Source organism: Alosa alosa, chromosome 11 (genome assembly GCF_017589495.1).
Source record: "Alosa alosa isolate M-15738 ecotype Scorff River chromosome 11, AALO_Geno_1.1, whole genome shotgun sequence".
NCBI classification, from domain to species: domain Eukaryota; kingdom Metazoa; phylum Chordata; class Actinopteri; order Clupeiformes; family Clupeidae; genus Alosa; species Alosa alosa.
The window spans coordinates 10,940,818-10,968,684 of NC_063199.1; the positions used below are offsets into that span (position 1 = coordinate 10,940,818).

The window sequence follows — 27,867 nt, forward strand, 5'->3', positions numbered from 1 at the left end:
AACCACTAGAATGTACAGTGTACATAAGCTTTCATTAGCAGGAGAACGTGTCCTGGTGACTCAGTAAAGTATGGGTCCACACACTATTCTCCCTCATGCTGTCATTAAAACACTAATGTCAAATGATCCATCTCTCCCATCACTATTTGATTTCACTTTTGGTCATATGTCTGACTCTGACTTTGACACACCATACCAGCTTATTTCAATACAATTAAGATGGAATGGAATGCTATCTGCTTACTGTACATCTCCTTTCCAGAAAAGGAACATCACTGTGTGGTCACTTTGTTAGAAAGTCACTCCCACCCCCAAGTCCCTCTGGCAGCTGAAGAGATTGGACGAGAAGTAGCTCTCCAATCATTAGTCAGGACAGCATGCTATTTTACACCAGCAGTTCAGCTAAAGACGGAGAAGAGTCCAGTGTTGACTGGTGACAGACAAAGCACCATGAGCTCCTTTGGGTACAGGAGGGAACTGGACAAGTATGAGAACGTGGACGAAGAGGAGCTTCTGGCCACGCTAAGCGATGAGGAGCTCCGAGAGCTGGAGAGAGAGCTGGCGGACATTGAGCCTGATGATGCTGTTCCCACTGGGCTGAGGCAACGGGATCAGACAGCCGGCAACCCAACAGGCTCTTTCTACTCAGACGCCCTCCTAAAGCACTGGGACAATGACTGCCCAAGGCTCCAGGAGGTTGGGGTGAGATTCTTATCTGTTCACTTCTATTACACTTGAACCTTGCCAGTAAGATTGGCAAATGTAAGTGCAGAGTCTCTTGTCATTGTTTTCTTCCTTCACACTCTCAGTTTATATTACTATTTATTGGACTTTGTGTCAAGAAAGATCTATAGCCTATATATACGTATCTTGTTATGGACATATTGTTGTCATTGAGACCAATTTACTAAAATCCTCAATGCTAAAAGGAGATCAAAGTCATGCCATTCAATTAGTTTGCAAGTGACATCTTAAAGTAGTTCTGGGGATCAGTCTGTAATACACTTTCTGACATAATTTAAAGTTAAAACGGTCTAGTATAACCTACGGTAGGCCTTTAACCTTATTGTCCATCCCTTCCTGGAGAACAGGGCAACATGGAGGAGGGCCAGACTGATAAGAGGGAAGTGGACAGTGTGACCAGGGGTGATGGTCAATCCTCAGCACTGAAGGACGCTGACAGGAACATACAGAGAGATAGCAGGAGTGAAGCTGGCAAGACTGGAAGGGGGAAAAGGGAAGAATACCAGCAGTTGCATGTTAACAATTCCCATCCAGGTCACGGAGAGGTCACAACAACTTTGCCCTGTAGGTTCAAAGGTCCTAAGAACCGCAGCATCATTCCAAACCACAAGCTAAAGTCAGCCCCTGAACAACAGACAAGAAACCCCGTTGTGATCGATGATGTGCTGGAGATGGTCATCTGTAACAAGGCCGCTCTGAAAGAGATCAATCTGAACAACGCAGAGGACATCCCCATGGAGACCATGGTGCGCTTAGCCGAGGCTTTGAGTTTAAACACACACGTGCGAGTGTTCAGCCTGGCCAACACCCACGCCAATGACCACGTGGCCTCCAGCGTAGCACGCATGCTGCACAAGAATAGCACGGTTGCCACGGTGAACATGGACTCCAACCTCATCTCAGGCAGCGGCGTCCTGACCCTGATGGCCTCGCTGAGGCACAACAGCACGCTGAAGGAGCTCCGCCTCCACAACCAGCGGCACATGTGCGGCGGTAGGGTGGAGATGGAGATGGTGCAGCTGCTGCAGGAGAACACCACCCTGCTGAAGCTGGGCTTCCACTTTGAGCTGCCGGGCCCCAGGATGAGCGCCACCTGCCTCCTGACGCGGAACCAGGACCGCCAGCGCCAGCAGCGCCTGCAACAGCGCCAGCAGCAGAACACTCACTCACATCGCACCAAGTGAGACGCAGAACACTCACTCACATTGCACCAAGTGCACATCGCACCAAGTGAGACGCAAAACACTCACTCACATCGCACCAAGTGAGACGCAGGACACTGAGACATAGAACACTCACTCACATCGCACCAAGTGAGACGCAGAACACTCACTCACATCGCACCAAGTGAGACGCAGGACACTGAGACATAGAACACTCACTCACATCGCACCAAGTGAGACGCAAAACACTCACTCACATCGCACCAAGTGAGACGCAGAACACTCACTCACATCGCACCAAGTGAGACGCAGGACACTGAGACATAGAACACTCACTCACATCGCACCAAGTGAGACGCAGAACAGTCACTCACATCGTACCAAGTGAGACGCAGAACACCCACTCACATTGCACCAAGTGAGACACAGAACACTCACTCACATCGCACCAAGTGAGACGCAGGACACTGAGACACAGAACACTCACTCACATGGTACCAAGTGAGACACAGAACACTCACAGGTACCAAGTGAGACACAGGGTTTATTGGAAGTGTTCTAGCATACATTTCTGACAAGTACAAATGTAGTTCTACTAAAATGTATGAACCTAAATGTCCATGTCATGCATGAACCTAAATGTTCTGTTACATAAAAGTCGCTGAGTTTCAAAAAGCTTAAAATATGTATTCTATACAGTGGACCGACAGGATGTAGCCACGTGTGTGATGAGGAGACGGATTCATCATCACAAACATCAACTAATAGCTTACCCGCTCTCCGTCCACTTCCTCGTTCACCCCCACCTCCTCCTGAGTCTGTGAGGAGCAACAGCCTGCCAACGCGACAGATCGCTGAGGTGCTCCGGCAACAGGAAGGCTCCTGCTTTGCTACAAGGCACACAAGTAATCAGAAGCCTGAAAGAGCCAGAACGGAGGTTGTGAATAAGAAACGGGAAAACCTCTTGCGGGACATGAAGTCTGCCCTGCGGCCTTCATCAGTGAGGAAGACTAAGGAGTCAGCTGGGGCCCACTTACCTCAACAGTCAACACACAGTGACCTCATGGAGGCCATTCGTAGTAGCAGCGCTCGGTCACTCCGAAGGGTATGTGAAAATGAATGTTAATAGACTATTTTTGTATCATTTAAGTCTGTAATCACAACATCTACGTGTAAATCTACAAGGTAAAGTATTTGTGTGCAGATGTTCATCCAATTCTCTTTTGAGTTTTCTTTTAAGCTGAGTTAGGAGAATTGACACAGAATTTGAGTGTGACCCTAAAATGATTATATTCTCACACACCAAGTACTGACACATGGAATAAGCCACTTTCTAGATCAACAGTGGAACTGGGAGAGGGTAACGCTTTCTGCATGTTTGTCTCTGTGCTTTTCAGAAATATATAATATTGAATGAAATGTCCTAATCTTTACAAATATAATGAATCTGACTCCACTGCACAGCCTGTCACTGCACTGGTACAATGTTGTTACCTGTCAAGTAGACTGACTATAGTAACCCTGAAAACAAATGGAGGTGTATTCCACTGACACTACCTGTTTCTAGTCTGCAGTGCTGCTATGGATCGGTTCACTTAAACTTGTTTGGCCTATCTGGTTCAGGGTCTGGGTGGCAGGAAGCTACTCAAGTTCAGTTTGAACATTCCATCGAGCACAGAGCTAGAAAGGCAGTGTGACCATTCTGATGCAGCTCGTTCAACCCTTCAGTGTCCACTGACTAACACATTACTTTTTGAAGTGCAAGTGCACTGCAAATGCCTGGATGGTGCAGGACACTTTTCACCCTCAACGGTCACCATCTTCGCTATGTAGTGGAAAGGGAGGAACCATTTTCCTCAAGCCCCCCACCCCCCCCAAAAGTTGGTGTGTTCCTTTAAGCTTCCATTCCACATTGAAAGGGAATCTATTAAAGATACTGTTTTTGAGGGATTCAAATTGAAGTGAAAAATGTGACAGCCAACCACATTCTCACCTACATATTCAAAGTTATCTACAGTAAAGTGAATAATGTAAATGTACCTACAAGAAAGACATTAAACATTGAAATAGTCTAAAAGACATGCCTGGCTGTTTAAATTATATGAATTATGTCTATGCACATAATATGAGTCTCTGGCTATAGAATACGCAAAGTGCTTTTTTGCTATCTTTCCCATAAATATCCAGTTCAGTTAATAATAATAGATGTAGATGGAATTATTGTGTTTGCACTGATAGGGGTCAACAGAAGTTGCACTCCAAGTTATTTATGGACAGAGGAGTTTGGAATGTTCTAAAAGGCAAGCTCTGTAAACAGTAGACCCATACAGTACCTACTAGAAACTAAAATTCCATCTGTGTTCTGAAACTTAGATCTTTGGACACATATCATCAAAACTTTACAATATCTGTTCTAGGCTATTGCTTTAGTCAGTTTTGGGCAATTCCACGCAAAACTGTCACGTCCATAACGCCAACTAAATACCATTGCATTGTGTTGGCGTTATGGATATGACAGTTTTGCACAGAATTGCCCTATTGCTTTTCATTAATTCTTGAAAGAAGAGACAAAAACCATATGCGATGACAAATTAAACTTTATGTATACATTTAACATATTTTAATCTAGAGATACAACCTGCTGCTTGCTCAAATGAGATATTTTTCACGAATGCGGCACTTTTTAATAGCTTTTAATTAACATTAACATTTTGACTTATGAACGATTGAACCCTTCTCTGTGATGCACTAGTTGTAGTGGAAAGTATTAGATGTCACACATTTGAAATGATGACAAATTAAATTGAGGTGAATAATTGTGTTAACTGCCTTCTATTTAACCCTTTGTAATATTTACATAATTAATATATGTTAATTATTAAACTTGATAGCAGTTGTAACAGCTTTACATGTTTTGTCCCATTTCTCAGGAATGAGAGTTTTACCTGTGCAAAATAGTGCAGACACCCAGTCTCAATTTCACAGTCATCAGTCACCATGGCAGTGGAGTTAAGCAGAACTATCTGTATTTGACAGTCTGCCTGGCCCTGAAAATACGTCCTACTTATTGCTTCTAAAAATAGTCAGACATTTGCACTGCTGTCACGATAAGACTAATGGGGCTGAGGTGCCTTGGCAGAGAAATGGAGTCGGCTACTCATCAACCAAACTAATGACTCAAACTAGACTTCTGCTTCACAATCACTGGTAGTGTCCCACCACCATAATACTTATACGCAACTGTACTATACTACAATACGCAACCCATATTCTGTTCAATCCTGCTTTTTCCCAGGGGCAAGCCTTTAACTTATTTTCAGTGGTTCAGACAACACTTGACTGCACCAGTATGTATCGGATACTGATCAGTTATGATTTAGATTGGTATGGTAACATAGTCCAAGGGGTGAGAGGTGTGTTATTAGATGTAATTAGATTTGACAGAATGGTAGCACCACATAGGTTGTATGTGCTCTCTCTGCTTCCATGTTTTATCTCTCAAACACCTCTATCTCTAGTCTGGTTTGACTGCCTGGAAAACACTTGGCCAGCCAATGCACCTCAGGTTAGAAATAATCAAGACATTTTTTTTTATTTCCCTCTCCTAATTCAAACAGACTGAATCAGCTGGAAACCCTCAGACAATTAAATTCCATTCTTCAGGGTCAGCTCCTTAAAGAGCATGAGGAACGTAATACCAGAGAGGGTTAAAGCTGAGCTTTAATCAAGGATCTTTGGTAATACCGTGGGTTTTGGTGTTTTTCAGTGTAAAATAAACTAAAGTGTTTAAACAGAACCCTATCTCAATGATGTCTCAACTCTCAACCACAGCTTGTAAGGATGTGACAAAAAAATTGAAAAGGCTATTTGTTAGTATTAAAATGTACTATGTACCTAATGTATCTAATTTCCCTAGGGTCCTTTCCTTATTTTTGAGTATGTCTGTACTTTCAACGATGACCAATGACCTTTACCCTCCACCCTAAAAATAAAACAGAAAAAGTGTGCTGTAAATAATATTTATTTATGTATACAATTTAGTATTTTCAGCATCAGTTACTACACACGTCATGGATTTCTGTCACTTTCACTTGCCTGTGCCAGTCAGTTAAGCAAAGACCCCTTAAACGATTAGTCTACGAGAGTAGTGTCAACTGCTTTTGTGCGGCAGCAAATTCTCATGGAGGCTGATGCTGTAAAGGTGGAGGGCTGATCTGATCCTCCCAAAATAAGAACTCTGGGTGATATTTTGTCTTCTCCCAGTTAATATGAGAGAGAAGACAGAACCTCAGACCCATACCTAAAGCTATTTATCAGAAGTCTCTTCACCGAGTCTTCATGTTTGATGTGCATTTTAAACAAAAGTCACAGTGACATATCACTATCCTCTATTAACCCAGTTGAGTGAACATAACCTTGTGGGAATTTCCTCCTCTCATTCGTGCAAATAAAACAAAACAAAACAAAAAATAAAATAGAAAATATAACAGCCTTGAATACAATAGCCTTGTGTAGGTTTTTACATGAATAACTACAGTGGCTACATATGTCGAGTAAGAGTGTTTTTGTTTTTCACAGAAATGTACAGTGCTACACTAAGACTTGGAAAAGGGTACAGAAAAGCTGGATATGAAAATAGTGTTATCTTCAGTATTATTCAAACAATTTTCAACATAAAAGGACCTAGTCCATCTCCCTTTCCCATTAGTGAAGGAACCAAAATAAAGACAAAACATTCAAAAAGACAAACTATGATAGAAACCAACCTTGTACACAACTGTTTGTAATCTAGAAGATCACTTTCCAGAGGATACATAACAATGTTTTAAAGATTAAGTGAGGTATTGCACAGATTAATAAAAACCGAAAAGGCAACAAAATATACAGCAAAATGACAGACCATTTACACAGTTTGAATATAATTTTGGATTTGGAAGCATGAGAAATTTAGTGTCAGCTATTGTTTAGGGCAAGACGAATGACAAAGGAAACTAGTCATCCCATTCATCGTCATCTTCAAAGTCTTCATCGTCGTCATCATCCTCATCTTCATCTGGAAATAAGAAGATTGCACATTCAAAAATACTGTAAATGTTACATAGACCATGCCATTTAAAGTCTGCACCTACAGTTTCAGATCATATGTGGTTTACTGCTGACCCTCAACTCAAGGTGGGTCTACCAGAAAGACAAATTCCCTCTGCACACAATAGGATAGCGCTACAACTCATGAGTCTCATGCGTTTTCCCACCAGCGGAGCCCGCCTACCGACTCTATACACGATGTGATTGGCCTTATCGAAGTTTAATTTTTCCAGCTTGCAAGCCAACGGAGAGTAGACTACCCTGTGCAGCAAATTACATTGGCTGCCGCTAGGGTGCGTCTAGATTTCTAGGCTAAAACATTCCAGCATTACAGTAAGCATGTGAGGACAGCGCTCACCTGAGGAGCGAATGGCTTTGCTCCTTATCTTCATCACCTCCATCAGAGCTCCTACAATACCTTCAGAAGGAGCCGGGGTAGGAGGGCCTGACTCCGGGCCGTCAGACACCTGAGTACAAACACACAGACACATATCAAAGCCTGCAGAGATGAACCATAACAATATATCTACTGAACTGCGACAACGTCAATGTTCCTCTTGTATTATACATTATGCATGAGTCTGGTTTTATTTGACTTTTATTATACATTGGGCATGAGAGTGATATGCTGTATGTGAGCAATAAAGAAAGGAGACATGGCTTGGGAGCCCTTACGGTTTTGAGCTGGATGCCCTGTCGGATCTGATCCAGTAATGCGTCTCGGCCGGTGTTGGAGACCGGCCTGCTGTTATTCTGCTCCACCTTCTTCAGCGGCATACCCTCACGAATCTGATTCAGCAAGGCCGATTTGCCGTTTGGGGCCACGGGCTCTCCGGCATCTATGTCTGCCTCAGGCAGAGGTGGGGGTGGAGGCGGCGGCGGTGGGGGTGGAGGTGGAGCTCCCGCTCCTGCGTGGGACACTGGGGCCGGGGGTGGAGGTGGTGGTGCAGCCTGAGGGGCACAGGAGGCGTGTGAGGGTGCCGGGGGTGGTGGAGGAGGGTGTCCTCTGAAGGGAGGAGGGGGAGGCGGAGCGCCCATGCCCACTCTGCTGGGGGTGGAGGGGGAGGTGCTGCAGTCGGGGCTCTGGAGGGAGGTGGAGGAGGTGGAGCTCCACGGCCACGGGCGGGGGGAGGGGGTGGGGGTGGCGGAGTTGAGATGTGGGGTGGGGGAGGTGGAGGGGCCCTCCACGAGATGGAGGAGGTGGTGGAGCTAGAAGAGAGAAAGAAATATTTTTTTGATGAAAAATATATAATATAATATAATAATATATAAGTCTGATGTTGAAGTGGAGTAACTAACTTACAAGGTGAGCACAAAACCACCAGTAGGGGGCTCTTTATTAGAACCACTGTAGGCGTTTTTCGACCGACAGAGAAGCCGTTCTTGAACCGGTTCCGTTCAGAATTCTTTGAACCATGGTGCTATCTAGTGAACCAGCCCACATTTCCACCAGTTTACAACCAAACCATGGATGCGTCATCAACAAAAGTTAATGAGATGCATAAACGGGAGAATGGTATGAACAGTTGCCCCGTAAAACAGGCAGAAATTCCGTTCCGTTCCGAACAGTGTTTTGTTTGGTTAAAATGCTCCGACTGGTTCAAATGTTGGTTCGTGAACGGGAACGGAATCGGTTGTCTGTCGGTGGAAAATGCCTACATGTATGTAACACCTCTGAATGGGTCACCTCATACTAAAATATTCTAGGGTTACAACATATTCTAGAGTTACAACAACTAATTAATCAGTTATTAGCTCCTTAAAGTTGAAAATAATGGACAGATTCATCATTTATGAATAACCATAAGTTGTAGCCCTCAAACAACCAACCAATAGAAATTGTTGGTTGAAGGCTGTAGCTATTTTTGATCACATACATATCTTAGTCTATGAATTGCATAGACTGTATTAACACAGACTGAGAGCTTCACTTATGTCATTTAGTAATGTTCAATGATTCACCTCAGGCATCTAGGCCTCAATAGATCCTTACCACTACACTACTGCAGCATGTGCTCTCTCTGTCTCGCAATTCAATTCAATTCAATTGAAAAGATGCTTTATTGGCATGATATAGTCTCTATATATGATATAGTCTCTCTCTCTTATACACTACCCCAGCACTCTCTCTCTCGCTTTCTCTCTCACCACCACACAACTCCAGCCTGTTCTCTCTCCCTCTCTCTCTCTCTCTCTCTCTCTCTCTCTCCCTCTCTCCCTCTCTCTCTCTCTCTCTCTCTCTCTCTCTCTCTCTCTCTAATCCGTTCTCTCTCTCTTACCTTGCCTCCTCAACTCATTCTTCACAGCCTCTACTCCTCCCTTCTTCTCAATGAAGTCATAGATGACCTTGGACGTCTCCTTGTCCTTGAGCTGGGCTTCCGAGATGCCACACATATCAAACAGGTTCTTCAGCTCAGGGTCCAGGTTATTCAGCTGGAATAAGAAGAAGGCGAGAGAATGTGTGTGAGTAGAAGTGTGTTGGTGGACATCGCATCACCAGCGTTACCTCTGTGGAATACAATGACACATTAGGGGCCCCTACAGGTTTACACACTTATAGAGCTGGGGGAGGTGCTGTAATCTTCCCATTGTGAAAAACACAATTTCCAAGATTAAAGTCATACATTTCCAAGAAAAAAAAAAACCTTGACCTTGGACCTCCCCCAGCTCCTAATCATTTTTGATCTATAATGGCCCCAATATGCTGTAGCCGAGCCTCTCTAGTCTCCAAATCCACATAACTTACGTTCAATATCATCACAAAATGTCACAATAATGGTAGCCAACGGGTACAGCAGCTCTGCACTGAGTCACCCTCCCTCCCGACACCTTAAGAGACGTGACAGACAATAGCAACCATGGGTGATAGCCTGCTTGCTAACACGCCTGTCACCCAATACGAGGTGCTGCAAGTTTTGTGGGTTCGAACTGAATGAACCGTTGTCAACACAACACAGGTTACAACAGCACATGATAAATTATGCTATTTTACAAAATAGAAACAATGTGAAGTGCACTCTGATCTCAGTCAGTAATTATAAACAGCCTATTTTCATAGATAGTCTTCTTACTGTCAATTATAACTGCAGTTCATGACAATTACCAGTTTATTAAGAACCATGGACGTGGAGGAGGTGATGCTCTAGAAAACAGTTAAATAAATCAGTTCATTTTGAACTGTCCAACTGACCTCACAATGGAAGAGAGCTTAAAGGAGTCTTTAGCTTTGTCTTCTGTGGCAATGCAGCACTCAACAAACTAACTTGTGAGAACTGATCAGTTGTACTCATCTACATGGGTTGGGGTATGGAATTCTGTAGGTTATGGTTATCTGTATGTTTTGTATAAAAAATGTACAGACATATGAAAACAAATTTGCAACAATGAAGAAATAACTATCCGACCATCCATCTAACAACAAAAAAATCTACTTCCTTTTTTCATCCACTTCTGCCACCCTATGGAGAGATGATGTAACTGACCCAAACAGTGTCAGTTTTGGACCCTCTGACAGGCACTCGCCCACTGTGTTGAGCAACTCCAAACGTGTACATATTTGACATTCATTGCCTCCCTGCCCCATGACTATGGCATTGACATGGTTACAGTGTGTGGGTTTTAGAGCGGACTATGCCACATTTCCCCCTATTATATTCAACACTCTCAGCCAGAGGTTTCAAAACAGTCAGCTGTGTCTGCTGTTCCAAGTCAGGTGGGGCTGTGGAAAACTGCAAAAAAAAATTGGACAAACCTAATGCTTTTAAAAAGTGGACTTTTTTATAACACAACCAAATAACGGTAATAACTGAGCCTAAGTTTCAGTTCAAGTTATGTTTGAAAGCACCGTTTTAAGCATCCCCTAAGTCCCACCCAGAGTTTAATCATTGGGATGAGGGGAAGTATATATAGTTACATAATTTCATGTTTGCCTAGGTTTGTTTTCCTGTCTGAGTGTGTGCGCTGCGAGTGACAGACACAAGGCTTGCATCTCTGTGGGAAGCAGAAGGCATGACAGCATCAGATATGTGATTAGCGTCTGTAAGGAACATAAGGGCTTTGTGCCATTGCATCATGCCACAAGCACATGGGCCAGCTTTGTGCTTCCCAGTGCTACACTGCATAGGGAAGAGTGTCTGTGTGTGTTGTGTGGTGTGTGTGTGTGTGTGTGTGTGTGTGTGTGTGTGTGTGTGCAGGACAAGCCATTATTGTGGTACTCACATCAAAGCCTGTGTTTGGGTCCCAGCCCACGTGGCCAATGTGCCTAGAACAGAACATAAGGCAGTCCTGGGTGAACACACACACAGTAAAGACAGAAAACAAACAGAAACACTTGCTCACACATGCTCACACACACACACACACACACATGTCACTGGGAAACAATGGAATTGAGCTTCCCCTTCCCCAGCGCCACCACCACAGTGACATACTGAGAGAGTTGGAAATGGAACACACGAGGAGCAAATGACACAAAACAGGAGAACTCTGCTGACTCCACTCCACTCCACTCCAGACAATTAGCTCCTGCACAATGGGAGGAGCCAACATGAAGCTGAGGAACCTTTGGGATATCATCTAAAACAAGTGTCCCAACATCCTTAACAAACTAACTACACTGACTGTGGGATATCACCCATACAGGAATAATAAAAAAAACTAGCACAGATTACAGCCTCTAATCTCCTTTCTATGAACCTGACATTAACTTTTTAACATGAACAGGTAATTGGGGAGTCGGAGCCAGGCAGAAGAGACTGCAGTACTCACTGGAAGTTGCTGGGGGTGCCGATGTCAGCCTTGGTCAGTTTCTTCCGCTTGCCTTTGACCTTCTTCTCCTTCTTGCCCAGGCTGCTGTGCATCATGTTGTTCATGTGGGAGTTGTTGTGGAAGCGCATATTGTTGATCTCCGGGTTCTTAATGTCAACAGTCGCCATGGGTAATGCCAGCCCTGGGAGAGAGGGGGAGGGGGTGTCAGAGTGTCGGACGCCAGTCTCTCGGGATGTCAGACCTGTCCAGGACTTGAATGAGCAGCTTGAAGCTACAGCGAGCTGGGCAAGGGCGTTCCGTAGGACCGTGCGGACGCCATGGGCCGCGGAACAATACAGCTCTGTTCTCACACGTGGAAAGGCTGCGGGGGACTTGCAAAGTTGGGAGTGGGAGTTTACAAGCCAGCAATCACGCACGGTCAAGCAGCTGGAACGCTTAGAGCTCCTGCCAGCAAACAACGGACTCTCCACCATAATACAGACAAGAGACATGGATACATGTACACTCATTATACAAATACTGAAATATGTGTCCTTCCTGGTCATTGTATTATACATGGCATTCTCTAAAGCTACAGCACAACACACCACTCAGTACAAATAGGGAGAGTAAACTTTAAAAATTTGTTTTTTTCCAAAGAGTCATACAGGATGAAAACATTCTCTTAAACAACTGGGTGCTGGTCAAGGTGTCATACTCATCATGCACACTCACAATAACACACCACAGCATCTCACACAGGTAGCATGGGGGGTTACAACTATTCTAAAAGGCAACCAAGCCAACTCTGTTATTGTTAAAAAGCAACAAGACAATGAAATGTTGCTCAATACTCATGTGTATTGTCTGGACTCTGATGCCTGATTTCAGGCGCTTTAGTTGTTTTAAACTTCAAACGTATTGCGGTTGAATCCCTACTCTTTCCCTAATGAGACGATAGCACTTAACTAAAGCCACACAGCAGAAATCCATTCACAGCACCACCATCAAGATCTACACAGCACTTTCCAACCCAATAGTCACACATGTTCGGACTGTTTACCTGAGCTCTGGGCACACCCCCTACCTTGGGCTACCCCCATGGCCAAGGTGACCGTATCCTGCCCAACACCCTGGTCCTGCCGCTTCCCTCTCCGAGGGAGCACTGCATCCGTCTCCGACACAACCCTTCCAGATCTCCTTGAGGCGGTAGACAGACGTGCGGCCGGGAGGGAGCGGGCAGCAAAGAGCTGGTCCCCTGACAGCACCAGGCACTGGAGGGGCACTAGGCAGCTAGGCAAGCCCTCCACAAAGCCCTGCGGCGGTGGAGAGCGGAGGCTGCTGCAGAACATCATGGCCCCTGCAGGGCATCGCTGTCCCACCACACACGTCCTGCGCTAGTCTGCTATTCCTTTCAGTGCTCTGCCCAGATGGACCGCTTTAGAAGCCACATTGAAGGACCAAGTAGCACCACTCCCCAGAAAACATGCATAGCCCAAACACTCTTCTTTTCATCTAGATGAGCCTTCTTCAGCTATGACTGCATCGGTAATCCCAATAAATTACACATGCGCTGGAATATTATATAATCTCTAAAACCACCATTAATCCGGTATAATCCCCCAACATTTGCTCTGACTAACCAATCATGATCCGTCTGGAACAGACTACGTAACTTCAAATAAATGACAATTTGTTCTTTGCCTCCTGGTGACACTCCTTAGGAGCCCTCAGATAAGAGACACAAGCAGATAAGCCCAGGTGCTTCTTTCATTACTACAGAAAGTGAAGTAGACAGGATTAAAGGGGGAACAGCAATGATGAACTGAAAGTCTGCAGCACGGCATTGATGTTCTTTGTTGTTTTTGCAGGCTTTACCGCAATAACATGTTGCTAGGACATGCTGGGCAAGAATGTATGGTTTTACCAGTCAAGACATTCTAAAAGTATAAAATAGCGCTGCATAGAAACCATACAGCAGCCTTCACATTACACAGCACAACTTTGAACATAATGTCAACCTCAAGAAACAAAAGGCAGCAGTGCTTTTTCAGAATACCACAGACCTATGTGCTATGCTGGCAATAACAAATGATCCAAAACTATGGTAACAATATAAAGGCAAGCCAGGTCAAGACAGAAAAAAGACGTCTGGATAACTACAATACAAGTACCAAATCAACTCCACATACTGCTTGTTCTGATGCTTGCTCTGACTTCTGACCCCACATGGAAGACAATAATAGTTTTAATGACAGTTGATATGTAAATCACAAATCATTAGCCTTTCTTTCCTTTATGGTCAACACTCTGCATTAACACAAAGTTAACAGCTTGAAAATTTTCAAAATAGAGAGAAAATAACTAACTGCACTAACTGACTAGGACACTTGAGGAAACAGCTTAACAAGCGTTATGAGAGCAAAATACACTGTAATGAGGCTGGAATGTCAATACGGTCCCATCAGAGGAGGGGACAGAGAAGAGCCCTTCAAAGCATGAGGCAAAAACACTAGACCCTGGTAGTTAGCAGCCAGAAATCCTAACCTGGCCAGGACTAGACCAAACCGAGAAAATGGCAATGGGCGTTATGGGTCACAAACGTTTGAAGTTAGTTAATACGGAGCAAGATGTCATGAGGGCTTAAAGGGGGGCACAGGCAGCACACATCAACACAGCCACACACACTGTGAATCATCTGTTAATTATCTACAAATCAGAGTGCAAGTCACAGAAGAAAAAAACATCCAAGATAGAACCTGCGTCTGTGACACTATCCATATGCAATGTGAAGTATGTTCCTGTGGGCCATTTCGGTTTATGACTTCCCAACCTGTCATTCAAAAACCAAAATTGTTACGTTAACTCCACCAAAAAAAACTGTTATGAATCTGTAATAGGCTGATGAAACGCTGCCCGTTAATAAAGACAAATAGCGGAGACTGAAGCTCCATGGCTAAGCACTGTGTGTGATGCTCCCCCAGAGCTGCACTGCCAGACTGGCAAGACTGTGGAACTGCCAGAGAGCAGCTGTCTGCTGTAGAGCTCTCCTGGCCGCAGTGACCTCCGTTTTCTCTGACCGAACCATTGGGATCAGGGCAGGGACGGACGCTGCTGCTCGCATCTGGGTCAAGCACAGCTGGGTGTGTGTCAGTGCAGTGGACTGCCGCTACATGTGTGTTTGAGTGGCAGTGTGGAAATATGTGTGTGTGTGTGTGTGTGTGTGTGTGTGTGTGTGTGTGTGTGCATGTGCATGAGTGTGTTTGACTGGCTGTGTGCGCCACTGAGTATCAGGGGATGTTGGCATATATGTGTAGAGGTGCATCTACACTTCCATATGCATGTGCAAATGACCTCCTTTCCAGACTAATCGGCTAAATCTACTGCTGTTTCCTATTATGGAGCAGCAATCAGTAACTCAATTAAGGAACTCAAATGAGAAAAATCAGGAAAAATTTCAAGTTCAATTTTAAGTCACATACCATTGGGTCCATCACGTCTTTTTTCTGAAAAACAAAAGATGGACATTGTTAAGAATTTGGAAGCCCAATCAAAGACATTGGAAGGTGTTAGCAACAGAGGGGAAAAGTGGCAGTTATGGGGTGCTTAATCAACAAGCTAAGCGCTAGAGGACAGGTGCGTTATGTTAGTATCATGAGTCCAGTGGAAAGAGTGGAAAAGTGGGATAGATTTCCAAGCCACCCAACGTGGGAGCCCATGCTATCTTTGTCTAAGGAAGACAGGCTGGGAAGTGAGCATGCCACATGCATGCATGTTTAAAGTCTACAGGACACTCAATCTAATGGTTCTTCTGAATAAACTATTAACTATAAACTATAAAACCGCCACATGGAAAGTCACATGGGTAGACTATTTAGTGCTGGGAGCTACAAAACCAGAGTGATTTTCCAACTACAAAGCCCAGCAGGCAACTAGGAAGAACTAGACCAGGATGAGAGAGCAAAGTCCAGTAAAGGAATAGACTTTGTGGAAGAAAGACAATTAAGAGCTTTGCTACTAAATACTCAACAACCTAGTAAAGAGGAAAAGGCAGATTGGAGGATTTTACAAAAGCAACACAAAGGCCAATCCACACGATAACGAAAATACTGACATTTCAGCAGAATCCAGGGGTTAACAGAAATAAGTCTGCATGTTACCGAGGCCAAGTTGGAAAACAGATTTTCCCAAAATCAATCCGGGGGAACCATGCACATTATCAGTCAGTCAGTTTTCAGTAATTTGACATTTACTGAATACAAATACAGATCATTCACTCTGCTATGGATAGAGTGCTCCGTCCATGCATGTTCAGAGCTAAAGTCAGTGTCTTATAATATTCTGCCAGGCTGAGATGAATAAATGGATGACCAGTGAGGTCCATCAGGATTGATCCTTCTCTCTGTTAGTCAGACACAAAAACTTCATCTCCTAAGCAGAGCTGAGCAGATCTTGCAGCTGTCGAGTTACCTGTTCTCCGGGATCGTCGATTGAATAGGTCATTAAGTGCTGCTCTGAAGCGCTTGGCTTCTTCTTCACTCGCAAAATTCAGGCCAACCTGGCAGGTCTGGGGGCATTTAAGCAGATTATTGAGTCAAATAACTTTGGACACACATAGGTTGACTTTGCAATCCATATACAAATATGTTGCTGAGATAATGGTTTACTCATGCAACATGTTAAAATATGCTAGCACAATCAGAAAACATACTGGTATATATTAGCATATATATTAGCTTCAAGAATTTATCAGGCCAAGAAAAAAGAGAGACTTACATCTCCTGGAAATGTAATGAAGTATGCCCGGGAATTAATAGTTGCAAAGTTATTATAGAGCTCCTGTTCAAACATTATTTTCCCCTCCTAAAACAAAACAAAACAAAACAAAAAAAACACAGCATTTACTTGTACACAAATGCAATAACACATTGCCACACACACATAAAATAAAATCCAGCTGGACAGCGTTAGAAGTCTCATATATTTAATGTAAAGCCTGCCTCTTCCAATAAAATAGCTCTTAGTATTCTTCTACAGCATCTCATAAAGTTGGAGAATACAACACAGAGAATATGAGAGCATTCCTCTTTGCAGAATATCTCTGGAGTGTCCAGATTCTTACGTCTTGTGCACGGTCCTCTAAAGTTCAGATGAGGGAACTGAGAGAATCATGTACCTTGTTTAGTAAACCTTCATTACCATTTTGGTTCATTGAATTTTTTTTGAAAATGCCCATGTATTTCATGCAGTTCATGATATCATGGACCCTGGAAGAGGTTCCCAGGGCCTTTGGATTAAAAACAGTTCCAGAACATCACAATTCATCCAGCATAATTACACTAAAAGGGGCTCTTTTCAGTATAGTCATTGATTGTTGGTGATTGTTGGTAAAAAGCTCAATTTTCTTAGATCATAAAACACAATTCCAGGCCAAGTCTCAGTAGCATGAAGCAGCTCCAGCTATTTACATTTGTAGTTAAAACGACAAGAAAGGCTTTTCTTGGCATGCCCTTTAAATACTCTATTAGCATGGAGGTCTTTTGTTTAGACTTGGTGTCCTCAACATGATACAATAATCCTTAGGAAATGTTTTGCCTCTCTTACCATTCTCCTCATTGTGTGTAAGGGCAAAATAGATATGGGTCATTTTCCAGGCAAGTTTGTAAGAGTTCCATTTGATTGGAATGTCTAAATTATTGTGCTCTAAACAATGTTACGCGGTATCTAAGCTAAAATAATTTTCATACACACATACAGTACAGCAAACATCACCTCATCATCCGCTAGCTGCCTGTGCCCTGAATACACTTTTAAAAAAAAAACAAGGTCTCTGTGGACAGCCCAGGCTCCAAAAACGGCAAGAAAAACAACCTGGTCCAGCCTGGACCATAAAAACATAACAAACTGTTCCAGCCAATCACCGACAATATGCGCGTTTAGGAGAGTTTCAATTACACGAGAGGGAGGGGGAAGGAGTAGCAAGCTAGCTCTCTGTTTTGTTTGAACATAAACAGAAGTGACCTTACCCATTGCTTGAAGCACCTTTAATTTTAAATTTGGCCATTTTCAGGCAAGTACCTGTTTTTATACCCATTTCCTGACTTAGCAAGGTCAATACACTTCCCCCTTATTTGAATTGTCTTCTCTTATTGTTCCCATGTTTCTACTCCCTTTTTCCTCATCGTTACCAGGGGTGCCAATACAAGTGGAGGACACTGTAGCACCTTTAAGGCCCGATCCATGCTCCCATTTGAACCAATGTTTGTGTTGAGTGTGGTTATAAAACACCATTAGCAGGCTTGCAAATGCATAATCCAGGGTTCCTATGCAGGCCTGTTAACACAAGTTGCATGGCTCATCAAGTCTAACTGACTACTGCAAATGATTATGCAATAGCTCTTTGAATGACTTAGTGTCATTTGTATTATTTAGCAAATGTTGCAAATATAGGATTTGCCCACCATTAGTACTAGAGGAGCTGTGATGTGGTCTTACCCTGATGTCATAAACACGGATGTAGTAAGACCTCTGCGGGTTGTCTTTGACCAAACAAGCCACACCGCAGCATCTTTTCATCCAGGTCTGGCTTCGGTCTGCCCCATAAACCTGGACAACTGCTGAGCAGAGGCTCTGTAAGAGTGAGAAAAACCAGCTATGCTTAAACACACACAATTGCATTCTAAAAATTCTTCCTAAAACGTAAAACACATAAAAGCCCTACAAGTAGGCCTACAACCATTTCTCATGTCTGTGTATTTAATCTATCTATGTCTTAAATGACACTTTTATCATTGTGCAAGGACCACAAATGCATACAATGAATACAATGAATCATCATATACTTCCTTATATCATGTAGCCTAGTATTCAGTTACAACAATTCAACAATTAGTGTAGACGTTGACAAAACAAGACACACAAGACAAAACACACAGTCCCTCTTCGGGGTAGTGCGGTACCTTGAGGCCTATTCAATATTGTTTTCTTACAGGCCAGGTTCCCATTGTAAACTTATAAGAAAAATGGCCAGATGTTCAAAACCTTATTATATTACCAATATTTCCACAGACAAACACATACACATTCTAATAAAACAAGTCTGACAAACAATCTCAAAATCATTACTAGAAGCACAAAACAAAAACAAATAGGCTATAACAGAGTGAGAGGGCAACAAATAACCTCAGAGTTCAGAGCACTATACTGATCTACGAAACAGCTTGGCAAACTATTACTGAAACACTTAGCTGGAAGAAGGAGATCAAACAACAGCCATAAAAAGTAATTCAACCCATCCTTGTGGTTGATGCGTCACAATAACTTGTTTCAGTGACCCTGTGAAGTAGCTCCCGAGTCTCTGTAGAAAACCTGCTTCCTGGTGTGTGTGAGAACTGCACAGTAAGCACTGGTGAGATGCATTAGAAGCGACTGATTTCAAGCTGCTTTCACAAGCAGGCTGCGGCGATCATGAAACAGATGTGAAGCAGCAGTGGACCCCCCCAGAGTTGGCCACGAGGAGAGGGCCCTCCACAAACAGTTCCACTGCCATTCACACCCACACACTTACTTGAGCTGGTCTCAGATCATACTACATCACAAGAGGCCGTGGATAATTTTAGGTATATTTTCGGCAAAAGTCTATTTGTTGGGTATTTGTACCTATAAAGACATCATTCAGAGAGAATGTTGAATGTGTGAGAGGGCAGTGACTTTAACCATGAATGTGAAGTAGAAAAATTATTAACAGATTTGTATCTTATCTGAGCCAACACACGCTGGCTACACTGAGCTATTTCACTTTTTCAGCCCTCCATGGCTTTTTGCTCACTCTTTAACTTAACCACACTCCCTTCTTTCCTGCATGACAGGAACCCTCAGGAAACAGGTTATGCTGACTAGAATGTACCACAGATGTGTGTCAGGATCACAGGTTTAGACAGAGATGCCAAAATATGGAAATAGCTTACATCAGCATCAGCATTATGCTCTGTGGCAGATCTAGGTTCTAGCCTGTGGAACTCCAACTAAGGAACATCAACCACTTCAAACTGAGAACCACAAGAATAATGAGAAATATTGCTTTCATTATTCCTTTTTTAAATATATCATTAGGGGATGTCCCTGTCCCAAGCATGTTTACGTTTGACGAAAAAAAATGTATTGCACCTTTAAAGATGCAGTCCTTCATTCTAATGAAACAAATCTTCTGCTGGATTCAGCTAAATCCTCTAGCTGGCTGTCCCATATGTTCACCCCACATAAACGTTATTCCTGAGAAGTCCTGGCTCTGTGTGAATCACTGGGGCTCAGACTGAGCCAACAGAAATGCTGTTCCATCTGATAATCAGGGTGAGTTTGTGCTCCAGCCTTGCTTCAGGAGCATGGAGAGGAAGACATGGCATTGACCCATGAGCTCAAATATCAACAACCTTTTGCTAGAGGACAAGGAAACCACCTTTAAATGACAGAGGACAAGGACACCACCTTTAAATGACAGAGGACAAGGACACCACCTTTAAATGACAGAAGGTGATTCAATGATGTATAACAGAAAAGCTTGGGATTGCAGAATTTTCTAAAAGCTCTACTTTCTGAAGTTTTTTTTGCTGCCTTGTCCTTTATCTGGCTCCAACATCAACAAGTTAGCCTGTTCAAGTACCAGGAGCCTGTCAAAACAATGTCTTGGGTTTTAAATGATGACCATGCATCTAGTAGTCTATACTCAGGATCATTCTCGTGTATAAGCACTTCCTCTGAAGGGCTTTTTACACATCTGCATCCTGACACTGTTCTGGACAGTTCTATGGCCAGTGCTTGATGTTTCTGGGGAGAGGAGCAGAGTGCTGAATTAAGCACATGACTGCTGAAAGCCAAGTCACAGTGTCTCATATGTGGTCACCAGTCATTCCTCAATCAAAGCAGCACTTTCATTCGTAATTCATTTGGCTGAAACAGGAAGAACAGAGCAGCCCTCAACCCGCCCGGCAGAAGAACAACGGACATAGCTGCAGTCCAGGAGGGCAGGCCATCAGTGTATGAAGCCTTGTGACAAACTGGCCAGTCTGAAACCAGCACAGCACAAAGGGACTGGCACAGGAGGAAACATCACCCCTTCCTTCTCCTAACCCTCCCTTCTAAGCATGGCCTTGGGATTATGTAATTTATTGATCAGTGATTATAAAGACTGTGGGTTCAAACCACAGCTGCTGTCTAAGCTCTTTCCAAATGGACTATCAACATAACAGACTGTGCATGTAGCCAGGTGCATCTTGAAGATTCTGATGCCTCTTGTCCTGAGAAATGTCCAGATATGTTTATGTTTAGTGTGTAGTATTGTGCTAGGTGTGTATAGTCAGTTGCCTGTTACCATAATACAACAAAAGAGGAAACGCTTGCTTCCGTAATTGCTCCTTTTCCACAATTTATGATTACCGGTCAGTGAAAATGAGGAAGTTCTTGACAATCACAACACCTCTGCTATTTAACAGCAGGAAGAATGGTACCTCAAATCTCTGCACGGACCACCAGTGCTGAAAAAGCCCAAGCTGATCTTGCACCAAACCACATCCTCAAGAAGCTGAAACACTCTTCCAGTGGAAGAGTCCTTACTGAAGTAGGCTACAGAGAATATGTGGGCCATGGTTGTATTGTGCAAGAGCAATAATGCACATTTCCTATTTCATGCTTTAATGGCGTAGGCCTGCCAAACGAGCCCGTGGGCCTCTTCTGTGCATTTTGCTGCCCAAAGATCAACATTGCATCATTTTTGCATCTACAGTCTCTCCAGATTAGTTGGCCAAAAAGTAGAGTGATTCATCAGTTTATGGTGAAACAATTTCACCACAGGTAATCAATCATATTCATTACTCAATTTACACTTACAACTGCCTGAAAATAATGTATGGATGCACAGACTTCTACGAGGCCATGACGTTAGGTCACTGAAGTTTACACACGTGACAGTGAATGAAGTACACAAGTAGTCAGAACATGCCAACATTGCAACACTGATGCAAATTAACCTGCCTGTTTCAGCCCTCCCAAACATCAATAAAATACATAAACTGTTTTCCCATAATATCCATCTCAAGACTGTGGTTCAGTAATCATTCCATCAGGCTGCAAGAGAAGTTAGCTATAGCTTGCTCGGCTGTCAAAATCAAAATTCCAAGACAGACTTGCGTACCTGTCTGTCACAGAAGCATTAAAACTTATGGGATATCATAACTGCCACACTAAGTGGGCTATACCCCACCAGAAATATAATAGCTTACAGTGGACAAACATCTCAATATTGCGTTTAATGCATAAAGTAACGTTAAAGTGTAAACTTACGATGCATTTCCTGCCTAGGTGGTTGAAGAGACATTCGTTCTCTTGTGGTGTGAGTAGCAGGGAGCCAATATTCCCAACCCGCCGCTGGGGCGGATGGTTACTCATAGTGGTAATGTTAAATTAATCAAAAACCCACCTCTGTCTCTAAAAATAATTGTTATATAAAATACAAGAAGTGACGGGTCATCGTGGCCTGTAGCAGGTTCATTTCGATACACTGCTCTGGCAACAGAAATATGGCAAATTTGTTTTTCTATTCTGAAATGTTCTCGCACTAGACTGACCTAATCGCTACATTCGCATTAATGTGGACATGACAATATTGTGAAGACAATAACGTTATTTAGCTAAACTTTCATTCCTGAAGTGCAACTGCAACAACGATTCCTCAATCCAACATGGCAGCAGGCAGAATTAACTACTTTGGAATTCTTGCGCGGGGGGACGATGCAATTTGTCCATATTATGGTGATGATCCCTGCGAAAAAATATAATGAAATAATAATAAAAAAAAAACAAATCCTTTTAAATATTATTAAGGTCAATCGAAAGCATAAAAAAACGTTCTACCAGTTTACAGGTTATATTACGGAGATATGAAGTCCACCATTTCCATGTTGGTATTATCCTGTTTTCCTGTGGATTGTGCAGTATGCGGATGGGTGCGCACAGAGCAGGGAGGGGACTGCAGTGAGTAGGTGGAGCATTATGTAGCTACACCATTACCTACCTTTTAATAGCCTACGACTCATGTGATTGCACACATGTCAAACTGTTGATCAATTATAGGTTATTGTTTCTCCCAAGCAGTCGTTTATCTTAGCGTACCCTATCACTGCCTAATGATTCTGGAGTTTTAGAGGGGAGGCATGCCCATTGGGCCATGGCCTTTTTGACATCTGCGCTTAAACTGTGTTGCAGTAGCCTAGAAATCTAGACGCGCCCCTAGCGGCAGCTGCTAGTCTAGCAACTCTCCGTTGGCTTGTGAGCTCCAGAAATCGAAACTCAATCAGGCCAATGAAATCGTGTATAGAGTCGTTAGGTGGGCTTAACATAATGATTGATGGCAGAGTTGCAACGGTTTGGCTGGAATTCCCTGCTACTTGAAAACAAATAAGATGTGTAATAAAACAGTGTGACAGGAGTTAAGCTTTTATTAAGTTGGCAAACGTTTGAACTATCCAACTAGCTCCGCTGGTGGGAAACGCATGGGACTCATAGCGCTGCCGCTGTCCTATTGCTTGCAGAGGGAATTTGAAAGACAACCGATTATCCCGCCCCTCGGACTGAGCACTGCGAACGGTGAGTGCCCAGACCCTACATTTTAATGTGGGTCTGGCTCGTCAGGCTAGTGTTGCAGGCTTAAGCATGCAAACTACGCAAGCTTGTTTAACCAATATTTCAGTCTTGCTGTAGGCTATAGACATAGTCAAAAGAAACAAGTCAGCTAAGGCAGCCTTATCTCGCCTTTCTTTATAGCTGGAGGTTTGTGGTGGTTATGATGGTGATGAATGAATCTGGGATTGATTAGACACCTATGTAAGACAACCTGCTTACAAACTTCTATGAGCTAATTGGGGTCAAAATGTCCCCCAGCACACAACTCATCAACTGGTTTTCTGCAGCCCACTAGGTTAGTTAGTTTCTGGCTTTATTTTTACACTGTGTCTGGGTTGAAAGTTATCTTTGGCCAGATGCACAGATGTTTCGGTTTCATTTTGAATTGTGTAATGTTTTTCTTTGATAGGCTATTTGGTAATTGTTAACAAAATTACAAGATCACCTGGTAAGTGACCAGGGTAGGTGACCTTACCAGGATAAATGGTCTCAACAACATTTAGTACTGTCCAATGGTATACAGTATGGTAGCCTAATGACATTCTATAGTGCCCTCACTATATTTGGTATGAACAAATAACAGTGCTTTAGTTTAACATTATGGGAAAATATGAAAATATGAGCTTTGAAAAACCTGGAGAAGAGAGCAGAGTCCCAGTCCTGCTGCTCTGTGTTTTACTCCCTGTGTTTTCTCTTATGTAAGCAGCACGAGAATAGAGCTCAGCTCTAGCGTGATGGGCTAGTGAGAGGGCAGAAAAGAGAACAGAAGTGGACAGACTGTCCTAATGTCAGGTGAGAGGGCAGGAAAGAGAACAGAAGGACAGACTGTGTCCTAATGTCAGGTGAGAGGACAGGAAAGAGAACAAAAGTGGACAGACTGTATCCTAATGTCAGGTGCTGCTACTTAGCATCAGTATTGCTGCAACAAGTGTGGGTGTAGTGCAGCACAACATTATTATGTTAAAACATTTGATGTTTTCTCAAGAAAATGTTCTTGCTCAGTACGTTCTCTTTACAACTACACAGGCACATCAGTCATTCATTTTTAATCAGTAAGCATCTTTTGTATCTCATCAGCTGCAGAAATTAGGCAGAGGCTATGAGTGTTAGCTCTTTTGTTTTTGTTCATTCATTATGCTTGGATAACAGGCAGACAGTTATGCAACAGACTTAGTGAATGCATTGTTGCATTGTTAGTCTGAAGTAGAGCCATCAGTAGGGAGATCAGAACAGTTCTCGTAATACAATTGCACAAACTCCAAATGGCCACAGGAGGGCACAATCTGTCAGTGTTTGTGTAGGCCTATTTAAGAGTGTGCTTCAGGTGTATATGTTATATTGACTTGATCAGTTGATCGTTCCAAGGTAATAATAATAGTTTTGATAACTAGATTATATTTTTACTGCTGTGTACCTTCTATATATCTACCTCCTCTCCCCCCTTAAAGGAATACTCCAACTTTTTGAGATATCATTTATGCCATCTACCCCAAAGTTAGATAAGAGGATATACTGTATACATACCCTTCTCTTCTGTGTGTGCAATAACCCAATCGGACATCGTTAACCTGTTTTAGCAAAATTCACTTAAAGGGGAACAGAACAGTTAGCCTACAGCTCCCTGGAAGTATGTATCCTATAATTTAGCAAATAAACTAATTTCCCAAAAAGTTGGTGTGTTGGTTGGTCTGTTAGTTCCTTTAAAGCTCTTTCAGATAAGCATTTTGCATTGCACTGAAAGCTCTGGGATCAGTGTAAAATGGTTGCCACAGCATGCCACAGTCAAAGTTCAACAGTTCAACTGAACAAAGATCAATGGTGCTTTGCTCGATCCAGTGACAACCTGTTGCTCGATGCAAGCTAATGGGTTTCAGAGTGCAGCACATTGGATCTGAAGGCCTCAGTAACCTTCACCTTCACCCACTTATCACTCCTTGACGTTCATCCCTTTCACCACTAGATGGCAGCACGCATAACAGGTCTGAAAAGGTCTGAACAGAACACCTCTTTTCAGTAATTGTCTTGAGGTTACAGCATTGGAATAGTCTAAAATTATGACAACTTATTGTCTAATTAAAGTGACATTTATTGAGGAGCTCAAAGCATTACAGAACTCTGCTGCAGAAGATTTGGGGATTATAAGAATAAATACAGAAATAATAGTTGTAAACAATTACTACTAGAATTTTATCTAGAGATATTCTTTACCAGAACAACTTATCACAAACTGTTTTATACTGTTTTATAGTCAGCCGTTTATTACTATTATTATTATTATTATTATTATTATTATTATTATTATTATTATTATTTTGCTAAATCCAAAAAAGAGGAATAAACACTCTCTCTGTCCCTTTTCAGGGTTTGAAAAAAAAATATCTTGTTTAGTATAGGTCACATTTGGTAGGTCACATTTCCAAAAGGGATGGGTATTGGAAGCCCCTCATAATCCAAATTAATGATAAAACACAGAACTGGACTAAAATGTCATCTTTTATAACATACACAGTACAGCTCAGATCTAACATGCTGAAACTGCCTTCCACACAGTTCAAAGTTGAGTTCAATAAGATTTTGTCAATTTAAAAAATGTAGTAGGCTAGTACATAATTGCCCTCAATATAGGAGCACAAAACCACACAGTGCTTGTCCCTGTGGCTAGAGGCCATGATGTGTGTTCATATGGCTGTATGTCAAAATGTGTTTGAGAATGTTATAATATCTCAGAAATATTCACCACAAAATGGGCAAAAAGCTGAATAATAAAATTTTACCAGCTGTTCTCTTTGCATGTTTTGTTTAAATTGACCCTGAGGTCCTTGGGCCCTTATTGTTTCATAATTTGCCTGTGAAACATTTAATCTCAATAAGATGGTACTTGGTTAAATAAAACCAACTGTACAAGACAAAAATGATGATGGTCTTTCCCAATCGGGGAGTTTTTTTCACCACTGCCTCAGGGGTTCTTCCAAGGTGATTTCCAGTTAAAACCAGTAAGCTAGTGTTATAACATGTCTGTAAAAGTGCCAGCCACATATGCATAGTGAAGCAGCCTATGGTGCCACCCACAACTTATGGCCACGGATGGAGTAAGCACTTTCTGTGTTACCGCTGAATATGGTTTTACGTGTGTCTGAGACAAGCAGAGTCAGATAAAGGCAGCCAGCAATTGACCAACAGGATGCTAAGTCACAGATCAGTAATCTGGAAAGAACAGGGAAACCTGCTCTCTAGTCATTTATGAGGAAATACTTTGGCTTTAAGAATGTGCTTAGAGAGCACATGTGTTCCCACCCCCCCCCCCCTACCAAAAGGTTGTAAGGTACACTTGCGTGTGGGGATGTTGGTTCCCACCCTCTCGTCTAGTCTAAATGTTTGGATCTCATACCTGATCCTACTTATATAACCGTTAAAGCAGACTTTGTGCGATTTACCTTCTGTTAAAACAATGATATTGCATTTCGAAGGACAAATGGGAACTAGCTGTGTTTTCACAACTGTTCAAACACAAATATGAATTTGAAAATTGTTAGTGGACATAATTGGACCACCAGCTGTTATAATATTCCATAGCATTTCAAAGAGTGCTTTGCAAGCGTTTTGGTGTGAGGCCTTTTAAAGTGATGGTACAGAAAGGCACATAAAATTCCATTTCACTTACGAGTCAAGGTCGTTACTGTTACTGTAAGACCAAGCCCCTTCCCTAATCAGGCCTGCAATATACGTCTTCTGGGTTTATCTGGACTGAACACATTCAGATGTTAATCCTGAGGGTTAACCATTTTTTAATCTGGTCCTCTCCTTTTATATTCTTGAATTGATTTGATCAGATTGACATGCAGTGCTGTTTTTTATATACCTCTTTCTCATGTTTCATGTCAAATCCTGTCTATGTTATACCCAAATCTTGTAAAGAGAAGAGGCATAAGATGACTTGTTCAGTCCTGCATGATTGACCATACGTCTGATGAAACAAATCTAAATGCAACAGCTTGTGTTTCCTACTACAGCCGGTTTATTGTCACTATCACATTAGCATTGTCACTGTTGCATTTCTTATTCTCTCACTTTTGGATTCCCCATCAGGTGACTACATCTCTCCTCAGCTGCTCCTGCAGACTTATGGACATGTGAGCTGATTAGACAGAAGTATTCCAGCTTTTCCTGCAGATTTCTTCTGCATTCACACCCAAGCAGATAACCATATACACTAATTTACCCATGTTCATATGTTAAATAACATTACTTACACTAAGCCAATCAGCAACCAAAAATCATTGAATCCTAGCAGTTTCCCAAGCCCAGGCTATACTGCCTTTATTCTTTGTGCATAAGTTCTAATTTGCATGCATGTATAATTGCATTGCATGACTAAAATGAAGCCAAAGAGAGTAATGTGAGTGCAATTTTTTCCAACTGAATTGCATCTGAGTCATGGCTCCCTGACAGGGGACCT

General features: G+C 42.6%; 2 protein-coding genes across 2 annotated transcripts; one reads left to right on the forward strand and one right to left on the reverse strand.

Annotated features, from left to right (window-relative positions):
- The first annotated feature begins 142 nt into the window (after positions 1–142).
- lmod2a (leiomodin 2 (cardiac) a) lies at positions 143–27,825 on the forward strand. Its single transcript, XM_048258061.1, has 4 exons — positions 143–702; positions 1,092–1,924; positions 2,607–3,012; positions 27,498–27,825. Exons 1-4 carry the CDS (start codon positions 220–222, stop codon positions 27,543–27,545), a joined length of 1,770 nt encoding a protein of 589 aa, XP_048114018.1. The 5' UTR covers positions 143–219; the 3' UTR covers positions 27,546–27,825.
- On the reverse strand, positions 5,913–22,955 carry wasla (WASP like actin nucleation promoting factor a). The gene is given in 13 exon segments (XM_048258063.1): positions 5,913–6,960; positions 7,351–7,459; positions 7,668–8,018; positions 8,021–8,172; positions 8,175–8,201; positions 9,272–9,425; positions 11,211–11,253; positions 11,760–11,940; positions 15,221–15,244; positions 16,209–16,305; positions 16,515–16,601; positions 18,234–18,368; positions 22,074–22,955. Coding segments are annotated over 13 exon segments (1,527 nt in total). The 5' UTR covers positions 22,179–22,955; the 3' UTR covers positions 5,913–6,898.
- Positions 27,826–27,867: the final 42 nt, after the last annotated feature.